At 39.7% G+C, this 21,546-nt stretch overlaps 1 protein-coding gene across 5 annotated transcripts in view; it reads right to left on the bottom strand.

The window, feature by feature from the left end:
* The window catches only part of PAM (peptidylglycine alpha-amidating monooxygenase), a 162,870-nt gene that overhangs the window by 90,918 nt on the left and 50,406 nt on the right, over positions 1-21,546 (bottom strand). For all 5 annotated transcript variants that reach the window (XM_066603028.1, XM_066603030.1, XM_066603032.1 and 2 more), the window contains exons 5-6: positions 18,284-18,371; positions 130-215 (exon numbers count right to left, since the gene is read on the bottom strand). In XM_066603028.1, the coding sequence (XP_066459125.1) occupies positions 130-215; positions 18,284-18,371 (174 nt within the window). The remainder of the gene's footprint in view (positions 1-129; positions 216-18,283; positions 18,372-21,546) is intronic.

The following is a 21,546-nucleotide window of genomic DNA, read 5'->3' as shown; positions in this document are numbered from 1 at the left end:
ATCTGCAAAAATCACATTATTTTAGATGCAGTGAAGCAACGAACATGTGGTTGCAAATACAATCACAGTCTTTAACAGCACAAATGTATCAGCAGTAGTAATGATGCTGAAATTTACACAGCACTATACCTTTTGGAAGCTTGGTTGGTGGTGCATTTCTTGCCCAAGCATACATAATGCTTGATTTATCATTGCAGGGTCCAGCTCCACAGTCCCTTAAAAAAATTAAAAAAAAGGAAAAAATAAAAATCAATATAATTTGGTCCATTATGCGACTTCAAACTGAGTATTTCACAAAGAAGATATAATAAGAATTACGCTTCAAGAAACAGGTGACACACAGTAAGTTCTTTAAAGCATACCTCTGGTGCTCCACTTAAAAACCTCTTATGATAAGTAGCTTAGTGTTAAGATTCAAATTTTGAAATAAAAAAAAAAAAAAATATGTGTGCTTTCAGAGTAGGTGACTTGAATTATAAGTCTATGTCCTCCCAGCTGGGAAAGGAAAAAACAATTAAATAACTTGTCTACCTTTCACCAAAACAGGGAATTGCTAGCCGCTTGTGTATCTGTAAAGTGAATGTGCTAGCTACTAGTCCTGTGATTATAGCAGCCTCTGCACTGTTTTAGGCGAATAGTTTCTGCAGCATGTGGGAGGCGAGAAGAGGAGATGGAGTAGCTGTAATGTGAGCTAATAGGCTTGTATAAATAGTGCCCATGGCATTTGCAACTCAAAACAAAAACTTAAATATAATAAAGGTCTTGCAAGTTGTCAAATATTCAATTTAACTGTATTTAGTTATATGTATTCTCACTTTTTAAGTTGTTAGAGTGATATCAAGAAATGACAACAGTCAGGCAGAATTCGCTCGGATGTATTTCTATGCAGAAAATGGAACTCCTACATGGCATGTGCAATTCTTTTGCACAAAAAAATAAAATTAAAAAAGCAAGAAAAAAAAAATGCAGCATGCTTTATTTTCCGCAGGAAAAGAACACATCTTGAACTCATTAAACTAATTGGCCATTTCAATGGCTGAGAGCATGCATGGTTTTTTTTGCAAGCGCAAAAAGTACAATAAAAAAACCCCGCTGTCTTGCACTTAAACACGCAACGCCCAATGCACACAAATGTGGTGCGCAAAGGCAAGCAAAAATATGCGTATGCTCATGTGAATCCAGCCTTATAGTTACTGTCTGGAGTTTCTTAGGTTTCTTTCACACTTGGCGTTTTTGCTGCACTTTTGAAATACAATAAAAAAGTAATAAATTCATTGCATCAAAAAATACCACATGCAATTTTTAACAATTCATGCTTTTTTTTTCTTTCTTTAAGCATGTGTTTTTTTGATTGTTATGTGGAGGTAAAAAAAACTAACAACAAAAGTCGCCAAAATGTGAATGCAGCCTTAGGCCTTATGTCCACAGGCGGATCGAATTCCGCATGTGGAACCCCGAACGGAATCAGACCCTGCTCGTGACCAAGCACCTTGCAGGTCTTCTACTTACCCGTCTGGGTCTTCATTTCTTTCCTGCGGATGTGTAGGGTATCCGTAGCCCGTCCACAATTCAATTGCAGACAGGCTGTGGATTGGACGGCTTCCATTGACTTCACACACTGAAATTAAGCATGCTGCAATTTTTTTTCGGGACCGAAAGGGTCCGCAAGTCACATCCGCATGTTTACTTCACTTGCAGACGCCGATGTATCCCTATGGGCGGCTTGATTTGCAGATCTTCCGCCAATCAGATCCACCTGTAGACATTGGGCCTACATTTCCAGAATGACAAAACTGCGTACCTGTGCAAGCAAAGCATGAGAAGGGCAGAATTCCCATTTAAAGCATGTGAAATCTGCAGTACAACTTCCCAGCATCGATTTCTTACTGCCCTTTTAGAAAACACTGTAGGAATACCACGACCCTGCCATTCTACTGATTGGTGGGGGCAGGACAGTCTGACCACCACTGATCACACACTAATAGCCTATCTTGAAAACATGCTTTTTTGTCACTTAGGGGGAAAAAAAAAAAAATTAATTGACTACAATGGCAAAAATGCTGAAAACACCAGTAAAATAGTGTATGAAATAAGTTTCCAGATAGCAAATAAACTAGAATGATAACATTATAAAAATCAGTGAGGCCATTAATGGAATTTTTATGTTTTCTGTAAACACAAAATGTTTTGATCTGTGAAAAACCTGTACTACCTAATGGAAGCAGAGCACCAGCACGCCCATATTAAAACCAAGCCCTAATTGCTGCTAGTAAAAAGCATCAAATTGTGTCCAGTATTACATGCGGCTGAAGTACAGGAACACAAGTATTCCCATCAGAACCATTTGTACTACAGACAGACAAAATCTCAAACAGAGCAAAGGAGTCTATCAGCGCAGGATGCCAGCGAGCACAAATAACGTCTCCTCTGATATACATCTCTAATTCATTTATCTACCTAGAACAATTTTCTGGCTTCTACTTAGAACTCCCGCCCTCTTTTAATCAAAGCCCTAATTGGATCAGATATTGGCTAACATGCTATTACTACGTACAGTATGTGGCAAAGCTCCAAAGTTTATTTTGCATTTACCTACGAAGTCACAGCTTTAGCATTATCTGTTGAATCGCTTGGCAAATTTCCCTTGTCTACTCCAATTTAGGAATACCATAAACAGATGCATTTAAAACATCTGAAAACTAAAAGAGAAATGATTCACGGAGAGAGATTTATAAATGGGATTCTACCAGAGTCAATGAAGAAAGTTGTCATATGCTAGACAGTGTTACTAAACAAGACTAAGTGAAAACTGCCAAAGCGCTTAACACATTGGTACAGTGTCTTATCGCTGTATCTGAAGAAGCCATCATGGGAATTAAAAAGTGATTTATATACAGATGGCAAACTAAATATATCAGAGATTATCTGTCTTGTTTGCAGTGAATTATCATTTTTAGGTCTAGTGATTATTTAAAAGCGCATTTCTCATCCAATTAGAAAAAAAAATTGTTGGAAATCTAAAGTTGTGATTTTTCAGCTATTTCTGAGTGTGTCTGATCTTCTGCCACTAACGGATGTTGGGTGAAGACCACTAATGAAAGTCATTGCAATGACCATGAGCGTAACCAGATTTTCAGAAATCCTAAATGACGAGAATTTGTATCTCTTTCAGTGTTACATATCACTCTCTTGCTACTCCTACTTTTACACTGTTTTTCTGTCCTGCAGTGATCATACACATCAGAGGATTCCTCCACCTTTCCATGCACAAGTGGTTCTGAATCTTTAGTGATGGGTACTGGTTTCACGAACACACTGGTGAAGGTGGAAGCCAGGTGGAAGTAGCACTTTGTCTTGAACATCTGGGTACGAATTGACACAATTGCATGAAAGTTCGAAGCATCATTTTTACACTGCGTCAAGGGTCTACCTTCGGAAAATATATGGGTAAAGGAGTTTAGTAATCTTGCAATTTATATGTCGAAAGTGTGAAAATTGTTCTAGCTCGTGGAGGTAAAAAGGTCCACAAACCCAAAAAGGTTAAAAAGGCGACAATTTTCCAATACTGTACACTTTGAACCTTGTCATTCCAGTGTTTATTTTTGTAGCTTTATAAGGCCTTTTTTTGGATGAATCTCTATATTAAGAATCAATATGAATAATATGATGCAATAGTGCAGCACGTGGCGCTATTTTGTTTGGGAAAATGTTGGAGGGCATGCTGGAAGCCAGGTAGACCGTATTAGTGAAAGACTCCCTCCAGTTACATTCGGATCCAGTATATCCCATTTCTGGTGCTTCTGGTTTTTCCCTCGTCCAGGTCCTATGATAGCCAAACAACGGAACCTGAAAGCACCAATGTTCATGAGGAAGCACAGTGTCCAACCCAGCTCATATGCCTCCAACCTACCTTCAAGGCTGGAGACTCTGCTAGGTTTCTATTTTGTTATTTTTGGTTCTCTTACCAGCAAATCTCTGTTTTAGCTGGTAGCTATTGGTGGTTATTGATTGATCTAGCGAAGCCAGTAGCTATCGTTGGGCAGGTTGTCTCTATTCCCTGTTCACATTAAACATTTGTAGCCTTAGGCCATCTAGAGATAATCTGGCCTTCGTAGGGCTATTGACTATTGACTTGCATGAATAATTGTGTTGCCAGATTAGGGATTGTAACCCACTTAAGTAGATGAACCTTTTCCCTAGCACAAGTAGGCATTGTCGTCACTACTGTCTTGTAGGGATACTAATTAGATGTACATTCTTTGATTAGGTATCTACCGTAATTGTTATTTGTATCGGATAATTTTTGGTTCACTTTTAGATGGACTCCTGATGAGTCGCCTTCGCGACAGAAACACGTTAAGCCATAAAAAGATCACAAATTTTCTTACTGAACCATATTTGTCTTTAATAACCTGTAATATATCCAGAAAATTATTCAGAACCAGCAATCATCTTGATAGTGCTCGCTTTTTTTGTCTTTAAAGTGGAGAAGCCTTGTTGGTTGTGGACATTGGCAGACAGACACCACTTATCTGTTCTGCAGGAGGATAAGCGTTGTTGGTTTAATTATTCTGGCACGCCGTTTACCTCTGACAGTACTGTCACACTGGTCTTGAGCTTGGTCATAAATTTAATAAAGATCGTATACCAGTCATTTGACCAACATACTGGAACGGGGTTCTCAATGTATAATGACCCATTTGTCACTAGATTGAGTTGACTACGGTACTGGCCGTAATAATTTTAGCATTTATGTGGTTTGTCTTTTAAAATGTAACTTTTACTCGTATAAATGTTAAAAAAAAAAGGAAACGCTTCGAAGGAGTGAAGTCAGTAAAAGCGTTTCTATGCCTTTTTGATTCCCCTGCAGCTGTGATTTCTTCACCAATGTTAATAAGCTCTAAGCAAAGACCGATAATGATGATTAGGTGTTGAACTGAGAAATCGTTTGAATTAAAATGGTCTTGGAGGGGGGAAAAAAAAATACTGTCTGTGGCAACTAGTCATAAGGCCCCTATACATAGAGAAATGTCAACTAATCTGTCATTTTTGGGGGACTGGCTGACTGATTGTGTGTGGGAGCCACCCAACTTTCCCTCAACAGATTCCAGGGGAAAGACGAATCGGATATGTATGTAAATGCCTGATCTTATGGTTCTCCCCTTTGATAAACTAGTTAAGAGCTGTCGGGTAGCAGTTTCCACCATTCTTCCCACTGAAAATACATGCATGCCCGCCCAAGCCTAAGAAGCACATATGCATATAGAGGTCATCAGGAATAGCTGTAATTTAGCTGATAGCTATTGAAGTTGCATGGGCAACTGTAGTACAGGTTTTTTTTCCTGGACTGCACAAAACAAAAAAGAATTCTGTGTGCAAAAAATGTCTGAGACATAAAAAAAACTATAATCTTCATGATTTAAAGAGTACATCAACCAGAATAATCCCAAGGACCTTCTAAACTAGCCCATGCTAAGAAAAGGCCAGTAGAGTTACAATGGAAAATTTAAGTATCTGTTTCCAGGGAATAAATCTGCTCATACAGATAAGTGGGGGAAAAAAAGTTGTCTGAAATGCTGGTTTTTACTACTTCTGCAGAGCAGCACTCAAGAACTATACATGATGCTGATGGTCGACTATTTTTGGTAAAAATATGCTTGTTCATGTTGGATCCTTTTCAAGGACAATGCCAGGTCTTCTGCCAGGACAAGGACTACTATATATATATATATATATATATATATATATATATATATATATATATATATATATATTCATGAAAATGACATATTGGAATTGGGAATAATAGTTATATTCCAGAGGCATCAGCTATTTCGAGTACATAAAATACTCAGGGCAAACCATCGTGGAGTTCCCTTTACATGTTACCCACTGGCCTACTCTTGTAGAGACTTGTGGAATTTTTCCTAACCTTTCACAGGCTTTTCTTTATTGTTAGCGCATCTAATTAAAATAATTCCTGCCCACATCACGCTATACAGTGCTTTGAAGTGGGTGCTGAGTGCAGCAGAAGCACTTCAATCAAAGAACAGTTCAGTGTAGCAGGAGCTGCTCAGCCCCACTGCTAAGTGCAGTGCGACTGGATGATGCGGTCGCCTTCTCCACCCTTACCCCACAGCTCTTCACTCTATGAGCTGAATGCAGAAGCCGCTGGGCACAGGAGCCACTGATGTGAGAGAGGAGCGTCTTTCCTATCCCCCCCCCTCCCTGACGTGCTTGGGCACAAATAACTGTGGAACATGTCTAAGGGGGCAGAACAGGCAGAACTATTACAACAGAATTTACCACGACAGAAATCAGCACCCAAATGCTCATGTCTAGATGCAGATTTCGGTGCACAATTATAGACAGATCTATGCCATTTTCAATACAGTAACAAAATATACACTAGCAGTCTGGATTTTGTTGCTTTTTAACCACTTTTGCTGTATCCTTTACAGGCTAAATAGCGTTTAGTGAGCGCTGTGTAGTGAAAAGAAAATGTGGACCTGTTACGTTCGCAAATTCGATCACATGACCAACAGATGACCCTTCCAAATGCAGAGCTACAGGGTCCTTGCAGACCTAGATCAGCTCTGCCAGTGAATACGGACACTACAGGGGGGGATGTTTTCCCGTGTAACTGGGGCTCCTATGGATCGTATCTGTGCCCGACAGGTCGTCCTGTGTAAAAAGGCCCTAATACATCAATAATAGATTGTCAGAGGTCTGTCACCAGGGATACCTGCCAATCAGCTATTTGCCAGGCCAGTGTATTCATGCATAGAGATGATTTCTGCAGGAAGTAGACAGCTCCGTTCCCACTGCAGTTGCCCAGCTTGGTATTAGAGGCGAAGTTACCATTTACTTCAATGCCTGCAATACAATGGCTGACCACTGCACTGAGAATAGAGCTATCTGCTTCCTGCAGAAATCAGCTCAATGCATGAATACACTGGGCTGGCAAACAGCTGATTATCATGGATCCCTTGTGGCAGACCCCTGCCAATCTGCTGTTCATGGCCTATCCTTCACATAGGCCATCAATGGTTTACAATTGGACAACCCCTTCAATAAAACAAATGTCAGGAGTAGTGACAGATCCTCTAACTCTTCCCCTCCCCACAAGAGATCATCTTGCTTTTCCTTGACGTATTCCTCATCCCTTAAGCACGATTGAGGTATATATATCATTATTCACTTACCACAAGAGACATATTCTTTACAGGTTGACATATCTCCCAAACCTAAGATTAAAGTGGACCTCCAAATGAGGTGTTCATTGTTTACCTGCTATTTAGATTTAGTGTTGGCTACTTTCGAGTTAAACCCCAATAGTGCAGGCTATGACTAGTGGATGCAGTTATGCTACATTGTAGTCTCCAGCTCGTACACATCTGCGCTTTTGTTTTCCCATTTAGCTGTTCCGTCCGAGGATACGCCAAACATAGAACAGGAACTGAAGTTTGCCTCAATTCTGTTTGCTTGTTTTCCTACGCTATTGTTTCTGTGAAAAACAAACAAGCAATGAAATCAAACGGGTGACAGAAGTGAATGGAAAGGTTTCCATTTGGTTCAGTTTTTGATGTCTGTTTAATGTATCTGTTTTTAAATGAGCACTCTCAGAAAGTTAGGTTTCCTTCACATCATTGCCGGAGGTTCTGTTCTGAACCTCAGTTGCTGATTTCCACTAGAAAACAGGAGGACATAGCGCTGCAAGCAGCATTATTTCACCCTGTACGTTCTGGCAAAATGCGGGACTGCTAACTGGAAATCGAACGAACCCCATTATAGCCAATCAGCCAAGGGACGCTTTCCTGCTCCCCTATCATAGCAGGAAAGCGGCAATTCCTAACACTGATGTGAACGAGTCTTTATAAAGAGAATATAAAACAAATCTGTTAAAAACAAACTGATAGAAACTGCCAATTATTTAAGTTGATCGGTGTACTGCATCTGATGAAAGAAAAAAGATGGTTGCCATTGGTTTCTATTTGAATTCAGCTAACTATTTGTTCCAGTTTTAAAAAAAACAACAGATCAGTTAAAGACATGAATCGAAATGTCGATGTGAACAAGCCCTTAGCTGCAAACAATGTTTGAGATAGACCACCATCTCATCATCTCATCATTAACCCTTTGCAATCCAATTTTGGATTCATGGTTTCCTAGGGGGCTTTCTCTTTCTGCCATTATACAATGGCACCATCTGCTGGCTAGAGCCAGTACTGCGGTATGGGACATGCTGGACAACAGAGCAGCAAGTAGTATACAGTAAGAATACCCTGCCGGACGTCTTCTGACATCGGAGCTGTATAGCCTTCAATCAGATTGTCTTCAGACATCAGACAGTGGATTGGAAAGGGTTAAGTGTCTCAAGGTGCTGCACTACCGCATCCCTTGATTCTGCATCAATTTCCATAACATGAAGCCAAGAATGATTATAAAACTACAGGCAAGAGTAGAAAGGAAAAAACAGCCACCCCTACAAAAGAAAAAGGCACTACTCTTTTCCTTGGCTTGTCCAGTATTGCAGCTCAAGCCATTTAAATGAATGACATCTAACTGCAATACTTATTAAATTCCATAGACAAAGTATTGCGGTTTCTAGAAATACGCAAACCCTTATTTCCAATCCAAATCAATCTCTTTAAGGCAATTCTTTATGAACTCATATTCAGTATACTGTAAGTCATACTCTGCTTGACACTATTCCCAAGTTATATGGTCTAAAATCTTTCAATAAAAATTAAAATATAAGAAATAAAAGGCACACAGAGTTATAAATCCAGATTAACAGAATAATTTAGTTAACAGCATCTACCAACATCACTTTGTCTTGGATTGAAACCATAGGATACAAGTAATGGGACCCAGTCTTACTAGTCATTTCAATTGGCAGGTAGACAACCTGTCAGAATAGACCCCTACATTTTGCTAAAGCAACATATCTTCTGGATTATAGTAGTTTGGGAGCAGTACAGTAGGAGGTTTTGATCTGTCTCAGAATTGTGAGCTGGCATTACAAGGGATGGCTCATAAATCCATCCAGCGTAGGCCTCTGCGTCGACTCTCATCCTTTAGCTATGAAAGAGGCAAGGCAAGTCTATTTTTTACATGAAACAACTCTTGTGTGCCAAGGTCATCAATATTGCTGCTCTACTTCATTCACTTCTAAGGAGTATAGAAACTGTGGGAAGTACATCAACGATCTTGGCATTAACGCTGAACTGATCTAGCTTAATCCTCCTTTATCTGAAGATTACCGTGACGGAATACGTCTGAAGCGCACATCCCGCTCGGCTTTGAACTGGTTTTTTTCTACACTCACATCGGTTTTAAAATCATAAGCTTCATCCAGTCTGGAAAGTTTGATAAAAGATTTAGTGGTCTCTTTAAATATGGTGTTTTGTGTTCTCCTACGAGTCATATTTCAACCTTCAGTTGTCGTTATGATTGGTAGCCTTTTCATGCTGTGTATAACAACTGTTATTACATATTTATCGCTGCGCGCCACTAAACTGGAAAGTGTACAGATTCGGGATGTTCAGATGGCAACAACTTATGATATAGGTAGTGGAACAGAGATAGTTACATGTCAGCATTTATCAGTTGGAGGAATTTTCCTGCCTGATTATTTCTTATTTTTGCGTCGAACTGAAAAAAGTAATAAATACAAAATAATGAGGCAGCAAAAAAAAAAACAAAAACAAAAAAACAAACTAAAAATACTTGACTGTACCCCTGAACCCTCATGTGTAGTAACTATGCGTAGTCTCTCTTGAAAGAGCAGCAGTTTATCCTCAAAGTTGTTTCTGAAGGCAAAATTCAATCATCCTGGCTAACTACAATGCTAATAATGAAGTCACTGGTCAAAACTCCATAGGGGAAATGGGGGGGGGGGGGGGGGGGAGTCTCCCACAGACAAACGAATTTACTATGATTTATGCCAGAGGGGAAATAAGTGCATGCATAAAATGTTTTTCCACCAGTTAGTTTCTGCTGTGAAAAAGTTACAAACTTTTCTGCAAGGCTTGCGTAAAACTTTAGTGACTTGTTTGTCTGTGCCACGGTCTTCGACATGTTCCTGAAAAAAACTTGTCAGAAAAAATGTGCTTGTCGGGAGGGCACATGGCCAACACATTTGTGTATAAAATATGTCTGAAACTGGTGTAAATTAAATCAGAAATAAGGTGTACATTTCTATGCAGGCACACAGAGCGGCCAAGATGAACCTGCTATATAAAGAAGTGTGTGCCTCTTTTTATACTAGGCGCATCGTGCATCGGTGGAAATAATGTTAAGACCATTTTAATACAGATTTGGTTTTCTGGTGCATGGACACCCAAGAACAAATGCCAAATAAAGAGGTGAGCACCTCTTAATATAATGCATCTTACTCTGATACATTTTGGTCTAATACTGGCAATGTATATGAGACATCAGTTTAAGTACATTTCCACTTATATCTTGATGCAAAACTTCTGCAACCACCCCTCCGCCAGCTCAGAGTCATGGTATATTGGTACTTGCCAAAATGTAACTGTAAGACCAAACCATCCTGAGCAATGTAAATCAGTGATTATTTCATCCCGCATGATTGGGATTTTGTTTCCTTCTTTCCCTACGATATAGTACAGTAAAAATATACAGTATAGTAAGAATACTTTTGTCCAGATCACGGAAAATGTGCTTTAAAAAGGTGTTCTCCGGAGTTAATTTCATTTGGCCATTGGTGCAAGAGATAAATTTGTCCTTGGTTGATAGTGGCCACATTAATACTGCATATGTAGTTCAGCCTTTACATAGCTTCCCCCTTCCTCTTAGCAGCAAGCAGTGATAGATCTGGCACTGTAGAAATACAGCACCAGATATTTTGGATGAAGTTGTTCTTCATACAGTACAATGTTGGGGGCAAATATGGGATGAGCCAATGTGTACTGAGTTGCTGCAAGCCATGGGGAGTTCTATCATTAAGACTCGAAATGAAAACAAAGCAATTTAAAATACGTGATATCTCTTGTAACATGACAATTTATGGTCAATAAGAACAAAACCTTAATATTGGATTATCTATTTTATATATTAGAGGCTGGACAGACATCTGTCTGGGATGATTTAGTGATTCTGCATTGAGCAGGTGGTTGGACCCGATGACCCTGGAGGTCCCTTCCAACTCTACCATTCTATGATTCTAGTACAACAGGGTTCACTATAAACACATTGGTGAGGATAAATATGTGTGAGTCTACAAACTCTTACAATATCGAAGACAGTCTGGTACCCCTTATCTGTGTACTTGTGCCATGTGACTTTTTATGTCACCAATTAGCATTAATAACTGCAGGGCTCTTGGCCAAACGCCTGTGCACACCATGTATTAAACAATAGGACGGGCTATTAATATGCGTTTTCTCTTATATTCAGATAAATAATGGAAAATAAAACTTCACTGAAATGTAGCAACTGCAACTGTCAGGACAGCTGTGGAAAATGCCATAATTTTGTTGCCATTATTCCTTACAAATTATCTCCTTTCAACTCCTGCTTGGCACATCACGGTTGTTTTACAAGTCTGTTACAGTCTACGCCACTGACAATTGACATTTCAATAGATAACAGAGCTAATTTCTACACAACTGAGAGACTGAATAAACTAATAGAAAATACAGGGATGATAATTGGGGATGTGAAATGTGAAATGTTGTTCTAAATGCCATCTAATTATTATGTTTATCGGATTTGGTTGTGTACTTTGAAAAAGTAAAATGTATCTTTATTAGTAATTCAGCGTTATAAAATTATAACCTTACTTTCACTTTGAATTTTATATATACGCAAGTAAAACACTGTCTAATTAATTTATCACACTATTTACATAGACCCTTGACTCGTGTTCAACATACATTTGAAAAGTGCGCTTTGGTCAGTTCGATGAACTTTGGTTCCAATTAGACCAAACCTTGACCGAGGATGGAGTGGATGAAGGGGGGGGGGGGGGGGGGTCCTGTGGCTCAGTGGTTAGTACTGTTACCTTACAACACTGGGGTCCCTAGGTTCGAATATGACCAAGGGCAACATCTGCATGGAGTTCACATGTTATTTGTGTGGGTTTCCTACAACTTTCCAAAAACAAAATAGGTGAATATGGTTTGTGAGCCCCACTGGGGCCTTAAAATATCAAGTGATGCTGCGTAATATGCATGTTCTATAAATATAAAATTAATTATTATGATACAGAAGGAGAACATACAAACTCCATGCAGATGTTGTCAGATTTGAACCCAAGACCCAAGCACTGCAAGACAACAGTGCTAACTGTCAAACCACAAGCGAACCACCACCGGGTTCGGTCAGAACAAAATTGCTCCGAAACAAGCTTTTATCAAAGTCTGACCCGAAAAGGAGTTCAAATGCTTGTTTGTCGGGCAATCCCATCTTTTGTGCAGTACCAAAAATGGTTTGTCGACATCGTCCTGTGTAAACATTATGTGCCTGAATGATCACACCAAGGACCATTTGGCACATACGGTCCTACTGATTGCTCCATGTAAAAAAGAGCTGAAGGAGCCTTGATTGACTTGCAAAAACATTGATCACGCTTCTTCCCAGCAGAAAATCTGCCAGTGCAAAAGGGTCCTAAACATCAAATATCCAGTAGAGGCCAGATTCTGCTTTCATTTGCACCTATTAAAGAAGGATTCCCAACTTATAAACATAATGGTATACCATTAGAATATGCCTTCTACGTCATGACTTTCGGGATCCCCACTAATCCTGAGAATGAAGAGGATGCAGCACTGTTATTGCACGGTGTCCCCTTCACAGTGGTTGCTCGGACATATACTGTGCAGGCAATTGCAGCACAGCCCCAACCAAGTGCAGGGAAAACCTAGAAGGGGGCACAGTGCTAGAGAAGCTATGTCCCCTTCCTACTCCGAAAATGGTCTAAGAGCTTGGACCCTCACGTAGCTAACATGCCGAGTCCAGGGATCTACGTTTTATTACTTACCTTCTCTCCCGTTCCCCCACTTTCAGATCTCAAACCAGCTGCTACAATGCATTCCACGGACTACATGGTGCCACCATGTAGTCCACCAGAAGCATTCAGTGGTGGGTTAGCTTAGTTTACAGTGCTCAAAGTAGCTGACAGATTCCCTGTAAGCAGTTCCCTAATATTTTCTGAAATGTACCTCCAAAGTGGAACGTAAATATCAGTAGGATTTTCTCATTTTTATCATAATAAAGATACATTAAGAATTCAGACAATTCAGCTTGGAACATGCAGTTCCTTGCGATCTGAAAACTTATTTGACTATCCATTACTAGACAAATATTTATTCATGGATTGACCTTAGAAATACTGAAGATTACCCTTTCAATTAGAAATGAAATAATCCCTTCCCTAAACATCTCTTATGCTATTCTTCGCATGGAGGAAGTGCAATAATGACTCTTCTCCCCGTAGACATGCCGATTGTTTGTTTCTCAACTAGAAGTTCAGGACATTGTGTCTTTCAAGCATCACATTTCAATCAGTACGCCAAAGACGTAAAACAAGGGGTCAGACTCGCTCAGAATAAGCGCTGAAATATGAATGAAACCGTAATTTGCATTATTAAAGGTTGAAAAGAAATATTCTCCAGGGAAAGCCAGCTAGCATTAGGATGCATCAAAGTTCCTGCTAACTGCATAATGTGCGGCAGAACTATAGGGCGACGTCAGTGGTTTTCACACATTGTTGATAAAGCTATGTAGGCATAACCCAATTAAGAACTGTGATGATGCCAGAATGGAAGGCAGAGACAAAGTATTACAAATGTATTAACCTTCTAGTGGGTTCAATTCTGCTTGTGTAAACACTATTCATTTGTATATGGGTCATACATATTAAAATAGTCATTTGAAATGTTAATAAATAATGCATATCATGATTAGATTAATCTTCGCAATGGATCGGAAGGAATACAACCCATATACATAACTCAAGAATATAAACAAAAACCATAATGAAGTCTAAAAAGGCAATTTACTAAGTGCAGACACAAAGCTCCCGCCTGCACAGACACGCATATTCATCATCGCTTGCACCACGTTATGAGCCCATTTGTGTTCACCTGATGAAATGAATACAGCCTGGCCAGATGCAAGCATTTACATTCACTGGTGTTAAGGGAACAGTATGTCCTTCTAAAGGGGGATTAGCTCAAACCATTGACACGGACCAAGACGGTAGTAGCAGACAACGGCCATAGATGCAGCAAACATAATGCGGTCTATAGGCCCAATGATTATTGCTATAAAACGCTATAATTTCACCCTTGTCTTATGGAAATTTTGGTTGATGGTAATGAAAAGCATCAATTTTTTAAAATTGCTTTGGATAATCAGTGGAATAAGTTGGCGCCATACATATAAAGATTATATTATTATTATTGGTACAGTATATTGTGAAATGTTGCAGGAGTAGATTAATAAGCAACATAGAACTATTTGACAGATCTGGGCTATATTTTGGGCTTTTGCAGGGTTTTCTCTAAGATGGGAGCTTGTGCACTGAGCTCCTGCCCCCTCTCCACTGTTTGCAATGGGAGGGGCAGGACTGGGCAGTACTTAGCTCCCCCTGTCCCGACCCCTCCCATTGCAAACAGTGGCAAGGGGCGGAGAGGGGGATGGAGCTCAGTGCACTAGCTCCCGTCCCGCTCCTGTCCTTGCAGAGAGGGGCAGCGTATATCGGCCGGACATGAAAACCTGACTGATATACGCCCATCTGAGTAAGCCCTAAAATTGAAAAAACCTTTGTGAAAATGTTACTTTTATTGTAGGTCTCATGTAAATATATTTGGTGCAGAACATAGACGTTTGGAATGCATTTTTATAATTTTTGCCTTAAAAGCCAGTGAATAATTTCCCCTTTTGTGTTACAGCAGACATAACGTCTTTATTTTTCTGTAAGTGTAATCGTAGGAGACCCTGTATTTTGTGGGACATGTTCTAGTTTTATAGGAACCATTTTGGGGTACATATAATGTATTGAAGAACTTTTATTAACTATTCTTTAGCAGGGGGCAATCAGAAAGAAAAAAAAAACTATTTCGCCACTGTTTTTTGGGATTTATTTTTACGTTCACCAAGTGGTATAATTATGTTATAATCGTAATGCCCCATAGAATATAGTCAACAACAAATGAATATAGTTAGTGCGCTTTACTACTTTGGAACAATATGAACATCTTTTTATGCAAAAGAACTTTTGGTATGCCACCATATTCCAAGACCAGAGCTGTATGAGGGCAGTTTTTTTTTTTTTAAGTATAAAAGGACTTTTAGATTACTTTTCATTCCCATTTTGGGAAGCGAGATGAACAAAAAAGAGCTATTTTTTGTGTAAATGGAATTTATTATGCTGGATGAATAATGTATATTTTATAGTACAGGTTATTATGGATGTGGCAATACCAATAGTTTATTTTTTATCGTTTCAATATTTAAAAGCATTGTGTAAAGGGGGGGAAGCTTTTTAAAATTTTCTTTTTTCTAAAAAAAAATAATAAATGTTTAGATGCCACATTAAACAGAGTTAAACTGCATAGAGAAGTGATTAGATGAGCAAGTGCCAATCTTCTCACCACTTTTCGGGGGGGGGGGGGGGGGAAAGATCCTTAAATGTGACAATCAGAGAGCAAATATGTTCTCAGATCAATGAGGTGGTGTTAACATGAACAAAAGTCCATGTTACCTCTCTCATGGGACAGGAGAATATTACAGGTCGCTCTATGTGGTCTGCTACTTCCCTACTGCAGCTCCCCCCCCCCCCCAGCCCCATTCTGCATACAGACATGACAGCTGTAAATTCATTATTCCTGACACCACTTCAAAGGGCTGTAGCTGCCATTCTATCAGTGCTAGGAACATGTTTTTTTTGGCTTTAAAATGACATTTAAAGCATGTCAGTAGCACTGATAGAACTGGAAGCACAGCCCTTTTTAGCAGAACGAGCCCAGTTTAGCCAAACTGTGATGTCTTTTTCCTGGAGAATCAGCCCTGTTTGTGGTAAACTGTAGGGGGGTTAAGTGACGCATATGAAGAAAAAAAAAAGGAAAAAAATGAAGCAATGGAATATTCCTCAACCAGCCAGCTGGGAATAGAAAGGATAGGGTTGCATAAGTAGTAGGAGGCATGTGAGCAACGATGCTGAATCTATACAGGTTGCTGCAAATACAGCGGTATCACCGGCACTTCACTTCTCCCAACAGACTCACAAAAAGCAAGTCTAAGAAATTATTTATTATGCCGAAACACTCTCTAAACAAAAATTACTCGAAGCACGTTTACATCCAAAACTAAGAAATGGTCGAATAGTAAATCAGAATTTATGAAATAACATTAACGGGGATTCCCAGGAAGAATATTATGGATGACCTAGCCTCAGGTTAGGTCATCAATAGGTGATCGGCTGGGGTCCGTCGCTCAGACTCTGACCAATCAGTTGACTGTACCGCAATTCTGCAGAGGTGCAGAAGTGGAAGTCTCTGCTCTGACCTCTTTGTAGTGGCCGAATCTTGTAATTGCAAGTGCGGCTCTCACTGAAATCAATTGGAGTCATGTCTGCAGTTACAAGTGCCGGCCACTACACAGAGGTCGGGGTGGAGATTTCCACTGCTTCCGCTCTGACCTCTGTGTAATTGTGGCACAATCGGGGTCCTAAGCGATGGACCCCAGCCGCTCAACAATTATTAACCTAACCTGAGGATGGGTCATCAATAGTATTCTCCCTGGAAACCCCTTTAATGTAATTTTATAATTTCTGATTTACTATAAGACCATTCTTAGTTTTGGAGGGAAATGTGCTTCGACTAATTATTAATGTAAGAGTGTAAATCATCAATAGTAACATTTGTTAATTAGTTTCATTGTTGTTTTTTTAATTACTGACAGACACAGAAGTGCACTGTACATGCTAGATTTACAAAAGTAACAACAGGATGCCACTACTTATCGATTATCACTTTTGAACGAGCTTATTATGACGTGACAAGCAATTGCCACTTTGCTAGTAACAAGATAAGCTGATACAATAGCTGTTCCAATTGTTGGAGATGGCTGAAAGGTTCGCCATTTTGTCTGTATTTTTATCAACTGTGAAGATGCTATATTGTGTCTCTAATCTAAACCTCTGGGGGAAGGGGACATCGCCCCCCCACAAGAATTGAAGGAGCAGTGCTTTGTGTCCATAAACTGTTCAAACTGGTTCTAACCAGCAGAAAACTACTTATCTAGGAATGTCTTTGTGTAAAGGGACAGGAAATGGCGAGAGAGCGAGCGAGAGAGAGAGAGAGAGAAACAGGAAGTATTCCCTTCGGACCACAGGTCAAGAATGAATAAAGCATGCTCAAGGGAAGCCCCACCCGGGTGAATGATCTCACAGCTACCTCACAAATACCTCCCTCTGAGAATGACCAATCAGCACACTAAATAATGTAACTGTATCCTAAATTACCTAACTTCCTGTGTTGAAACCTTATTTAAACTTTTACCCGCCTAAATAAAGACAGACTCTTTTGGGACACATGATGTAGACGTGTGGTCTTTGAAAGGCTCTCCAGGCCTGTACATTATTCTTATCAAATATGGCACCCACAGTATATCGAAAAGCAAAAATTGCGCTAACACTTGCTTTAAAAAAAAAAGTGGCAACAGGTAGGAAGATTTTTTTTTCTTTGTGGAAAAATGGCTCTGGAATAAAAAAAAAGGCCAATATGTAAATAAACGTGATAAATGTGTTTACCATTTGTTTTGCCATTTCAGGTTTTGCTGAGAAATCCATTTTAAAATGTTAATAAGTTGCAGTATCTGCTGGCAAGAGGTTCTGCGCTGTATTAGTACACAGAGCATGCTATGTCAGAAGTAGACAAAACCAATATTACTTTGGAGCTTGATACATCTGTTTGATGAACATGCATGCTGCTATAACCGCATCCATCAACGACCAACAGAATGTTGTCCTGCGAGTCCTAATCATGTTGAATGTAGCTCATCCTTTCTCAATGGTATTTACTAACACACATTCATCATTTGTGCCAAAATAGCATGTCTATTAGTAATGATAATATATTAGTTGACATCAATTTTTATTCTTTAGGGTGATTTATCATAACTAGGGCAATTAAAGAGAATCCGGTCATTAGAAATAAATGGGAAGAAAGTCGAACTAAAATGTGAATTACATACTGTATGCTCTATTCTTTTATTCAACACTGACAGATTACGGAGACCCACATACCAGTATTCTTCAGTGGAAGCGGGGGAGCTGCATCCAAAAAGGAGCATGTGATGTGTGGTATCCATATTGGCATGAGGCTTGAAGTCAACTAGGATAAAAAGAACACAACATTAATTTCTCAGTAAGAACAGCAGTATAATAACCATTACATTACATTGACATAAGGACATGTTCCACACAATTTATGGTTACCAGGTACTCCATTTTGGGGAATAGTGTCTTACAGGCTATAATTTTGTTATTCATGCAACAGATTCATTGACTCTTATTTTTAAGGGCTATGTACAACTTAGCATTTTTTATATTTTTTTATATTTATTGGGGGACATTTACAAAAATGCTGTATGCCAGAATGCAGATGTACAGAAATGGCTTATTTTTAAGCAAGCACTGCTTGGCAGCCTCATACCAACAGATGTATAATTTATGCTAGAAGCTTGCGTAAATTATACTAGAAATTTACACCTGGTCGGGACCAAGCATAGTCCCTCAGAAAACGCAAAGACCTGTTGGGAATGCGCCGAGTACATGCAGAGGCGCCTTGCCTCTTTATGTATTAAGTGCACCATACACTGGAAGGAATCGTACTAAGACTGGAGCAGGAAATGTTGGGCTTAGTAAATTTTCCCCAATGTCCTTTTGGAAATAAAGACCTTTTTCAATTGGTTCTCATTAAAAATCTGATTGTTTGATTTCAATGTTTGTATAGTTTTCCAGGGCACTGTTGGACCGAAATATTAGCAAATTTGGTCAGAATGAATTGACAGCTTCTCCTCTGCTGTGAATATGCATTCACGGTTTCTCCACTGAGCTATTACAGAGTGCTGTAGGATGGTGCCGGGGGATAGTAGAGGAGATCAGCAGGGCAGAGAGGAGAGAAAGCTACTATTTGCTCCGCTGAATTTTCAGCTTTTAGCAGCAAGGAAGAAAAAGTACCAGCAGCTAATCAGAGAGGATGCTTACATCCTCTGAAAGAGGAGGGGGGAGATGACCTTGTGTGTTTTCATGAGACCAGCTGATCAGTGATGTCCACATCCCTGAGCCAGAAACCTGAATGTAGGAGAGCCTGCAAATCAAGTATGAGGTTTTTTAAATGCATGGAAAGGAAAACTCAATGCAAAAAAAACACAACCTTTTTTATGCAGGAACTTAGTAAGATGTGTGTGTATTGATCTTTCAAGAATAAAATGTTTTTCATAGCCTTTACGCTAAGCAGAACTTTATATCCATACCAGGTTTACACATTTATTTTAAGTAAGCAGAGGTCAAAAATAGCAGGACATTATTTAATCTAGGTTTTTTACTATGAACAGTTTTTTTGGGTAAACTTTGAGATTTTTCTTCTATTTCTATCCATATACAAATCTCATACATTTATGACACTCATGTCTAAACATTCCAACCCCTCTACAGCAGCTTATGAAAATCAACAGGTAGCTTGCTACATTTTAATTAATCACTGCTGGCCCGGTAACACACACACTTCAAGCATTTATGTACAAAAGGACGCTCCTCTGTGGCTCTTTTGTTAATAAATACTGAGTACTTAATGGTTTTCACTGCTTAGCACACATAAACACACTTACAAGCTAAAATGGGAGAAGTGGATAAGTAGTGAGCTATCATACAAACTTTGGGTGGTAATCTGATCCAGAGTGGTGAAAAACTCACTATGCTCCTTATACAAAGAACGTCAACTTAAATTGCTTAGGACTTAGTTCCACGGCTTCATAAATGTAACTACACCACGTACTTGTCAGGACTCGAACCTGCGACCTGATGTGCATCAGGTGATGTTTCTACTGATTGAACTATTCAGCATGCTGGTTAACTCCCCGATTCCTAGTACCTTGTTCCTTATCCCCTGTCCCCTGTTCCTGGCTCTATGTTTCCCGGTTTAGGTCCACCCCGCGTCTTGTACCTTCCCCAGTTAGCTCCATATATAAACCTGGCCCTGCATTCCTTGTGTTTTTATAGCGCCTATCAGCCTTTAATCAAGCTCTCCTTTTTTCTTGCCTGCAATAAGAAGATTGACCTCCGTATATCGACCCCTGGCTTGTCTCTTGACCACGTCTCTGCTTACCCCTCTGTGCTACACTGGTATCTCCATATATCGACCCCTGGTTGTCTTCTGACCACGTCTTTGCTTAGCCATCTGTACTGCATCAATATCTGTGTACCAACCCTGGATTGCCTGACCTTGTTGCCCGCCCTCATTTGGCTGCGCCTTGACTCCGACCTAATGCCCAAAACACTACAGTATTTCATGGAAATTCACAATGTCAAAATCTATTTAACATTTGTATCGAGTTTAGTTTAGATTTTTTTTGTCTTCACAAAAATGGAAAAAAATGTATCATGGTAGAGATGACAAGGAGAAACTTTCCCTCTATAGGGTTGTCCTCTCTGTAGGTAACCCTTCTTGTTTACAGTGAAACCTGAGCCCAACTGAGTACCAATTCCAAAGTTTGAAGTGTGTACCATGTACCAAGCTGGTATGAAATCTAAACCTAGTTCACTGTGTAAAATAGAAAAACAGAAACCTGCCATACAATACTAGGGAAGGCTGAAAAGGTTTGGTGTCCTCTTATAATTTTTGCTTACTGTAGGAAAAATGGTTTTGTCAGGTCAGATCACGTTGCCACACTTATTCAGTGATGCCAATTCCGTTTGACATTGGCCAAAGCAATTTACCAAGGAATTAAAGCAAACCAGGAGTTTGTTACCATGACTAGCAGGACCCCAAAAGATTCCCAGTATAATATTGTCCGAAGCATCACACTGCCTTCGCTGGTCTGCCATCTTCCTACAGAGCATTGCCAGATCGTCCCCCGATAAGGTACGCGCGCACACCCAGCCGTCTACATTATGTAAAAGAGAAGGCGATTATCAGACTCGCCCACCTACTTCCATTACTTCACGGTCTACTTGTGATGCTCGAGTGACACTTGTAGACATTTTAGGTATTGGAGAGGGGTCAACATGGGTACTATGATCACTCTGCGTATACACAGCCCCATATGCAGCAAGCTGCGATGTACTGTGTGCTCTCACACTTTTCTGCCATAGTTAGCTTTAAAGGGAGTTTTCCAGGACTTATCCTGAGGATAGTGCATCAGTATTTAAGTCTTCATTATCAGATCAGTAGGGATCCTCCATCCAGGACCTTCACCGATCAACTGTTTGAAGAGGCAAGTAACATCACATTCATTTATTATGTGTCCTAAGTGCAGCTCAGTCCCATTCAAGTGAATGGGATTGAC

Source organism: Eleutherodactylus coqui, chromosome 5, assembly GCF_035609145.1.
Source record: "Eleutherodactylus coqui strain aEleCoq1 chromosome 5, aEleCoq1.hap1, whole genome shotgun sequence".
NCBI classification, from domain to species: domain Eukaryota; kingdom Metazoa; phylum Chordata; class Amphibia; order Anura; family Eleutherodactylidae; genus Eleutherodactylus; species Eleutherodactylus coqui.
The sequence above is the reverse complement of the archived record's forward strand: the minus strand, read 5'-3'. Positions and strand labels throughout refer to the sequence as shown.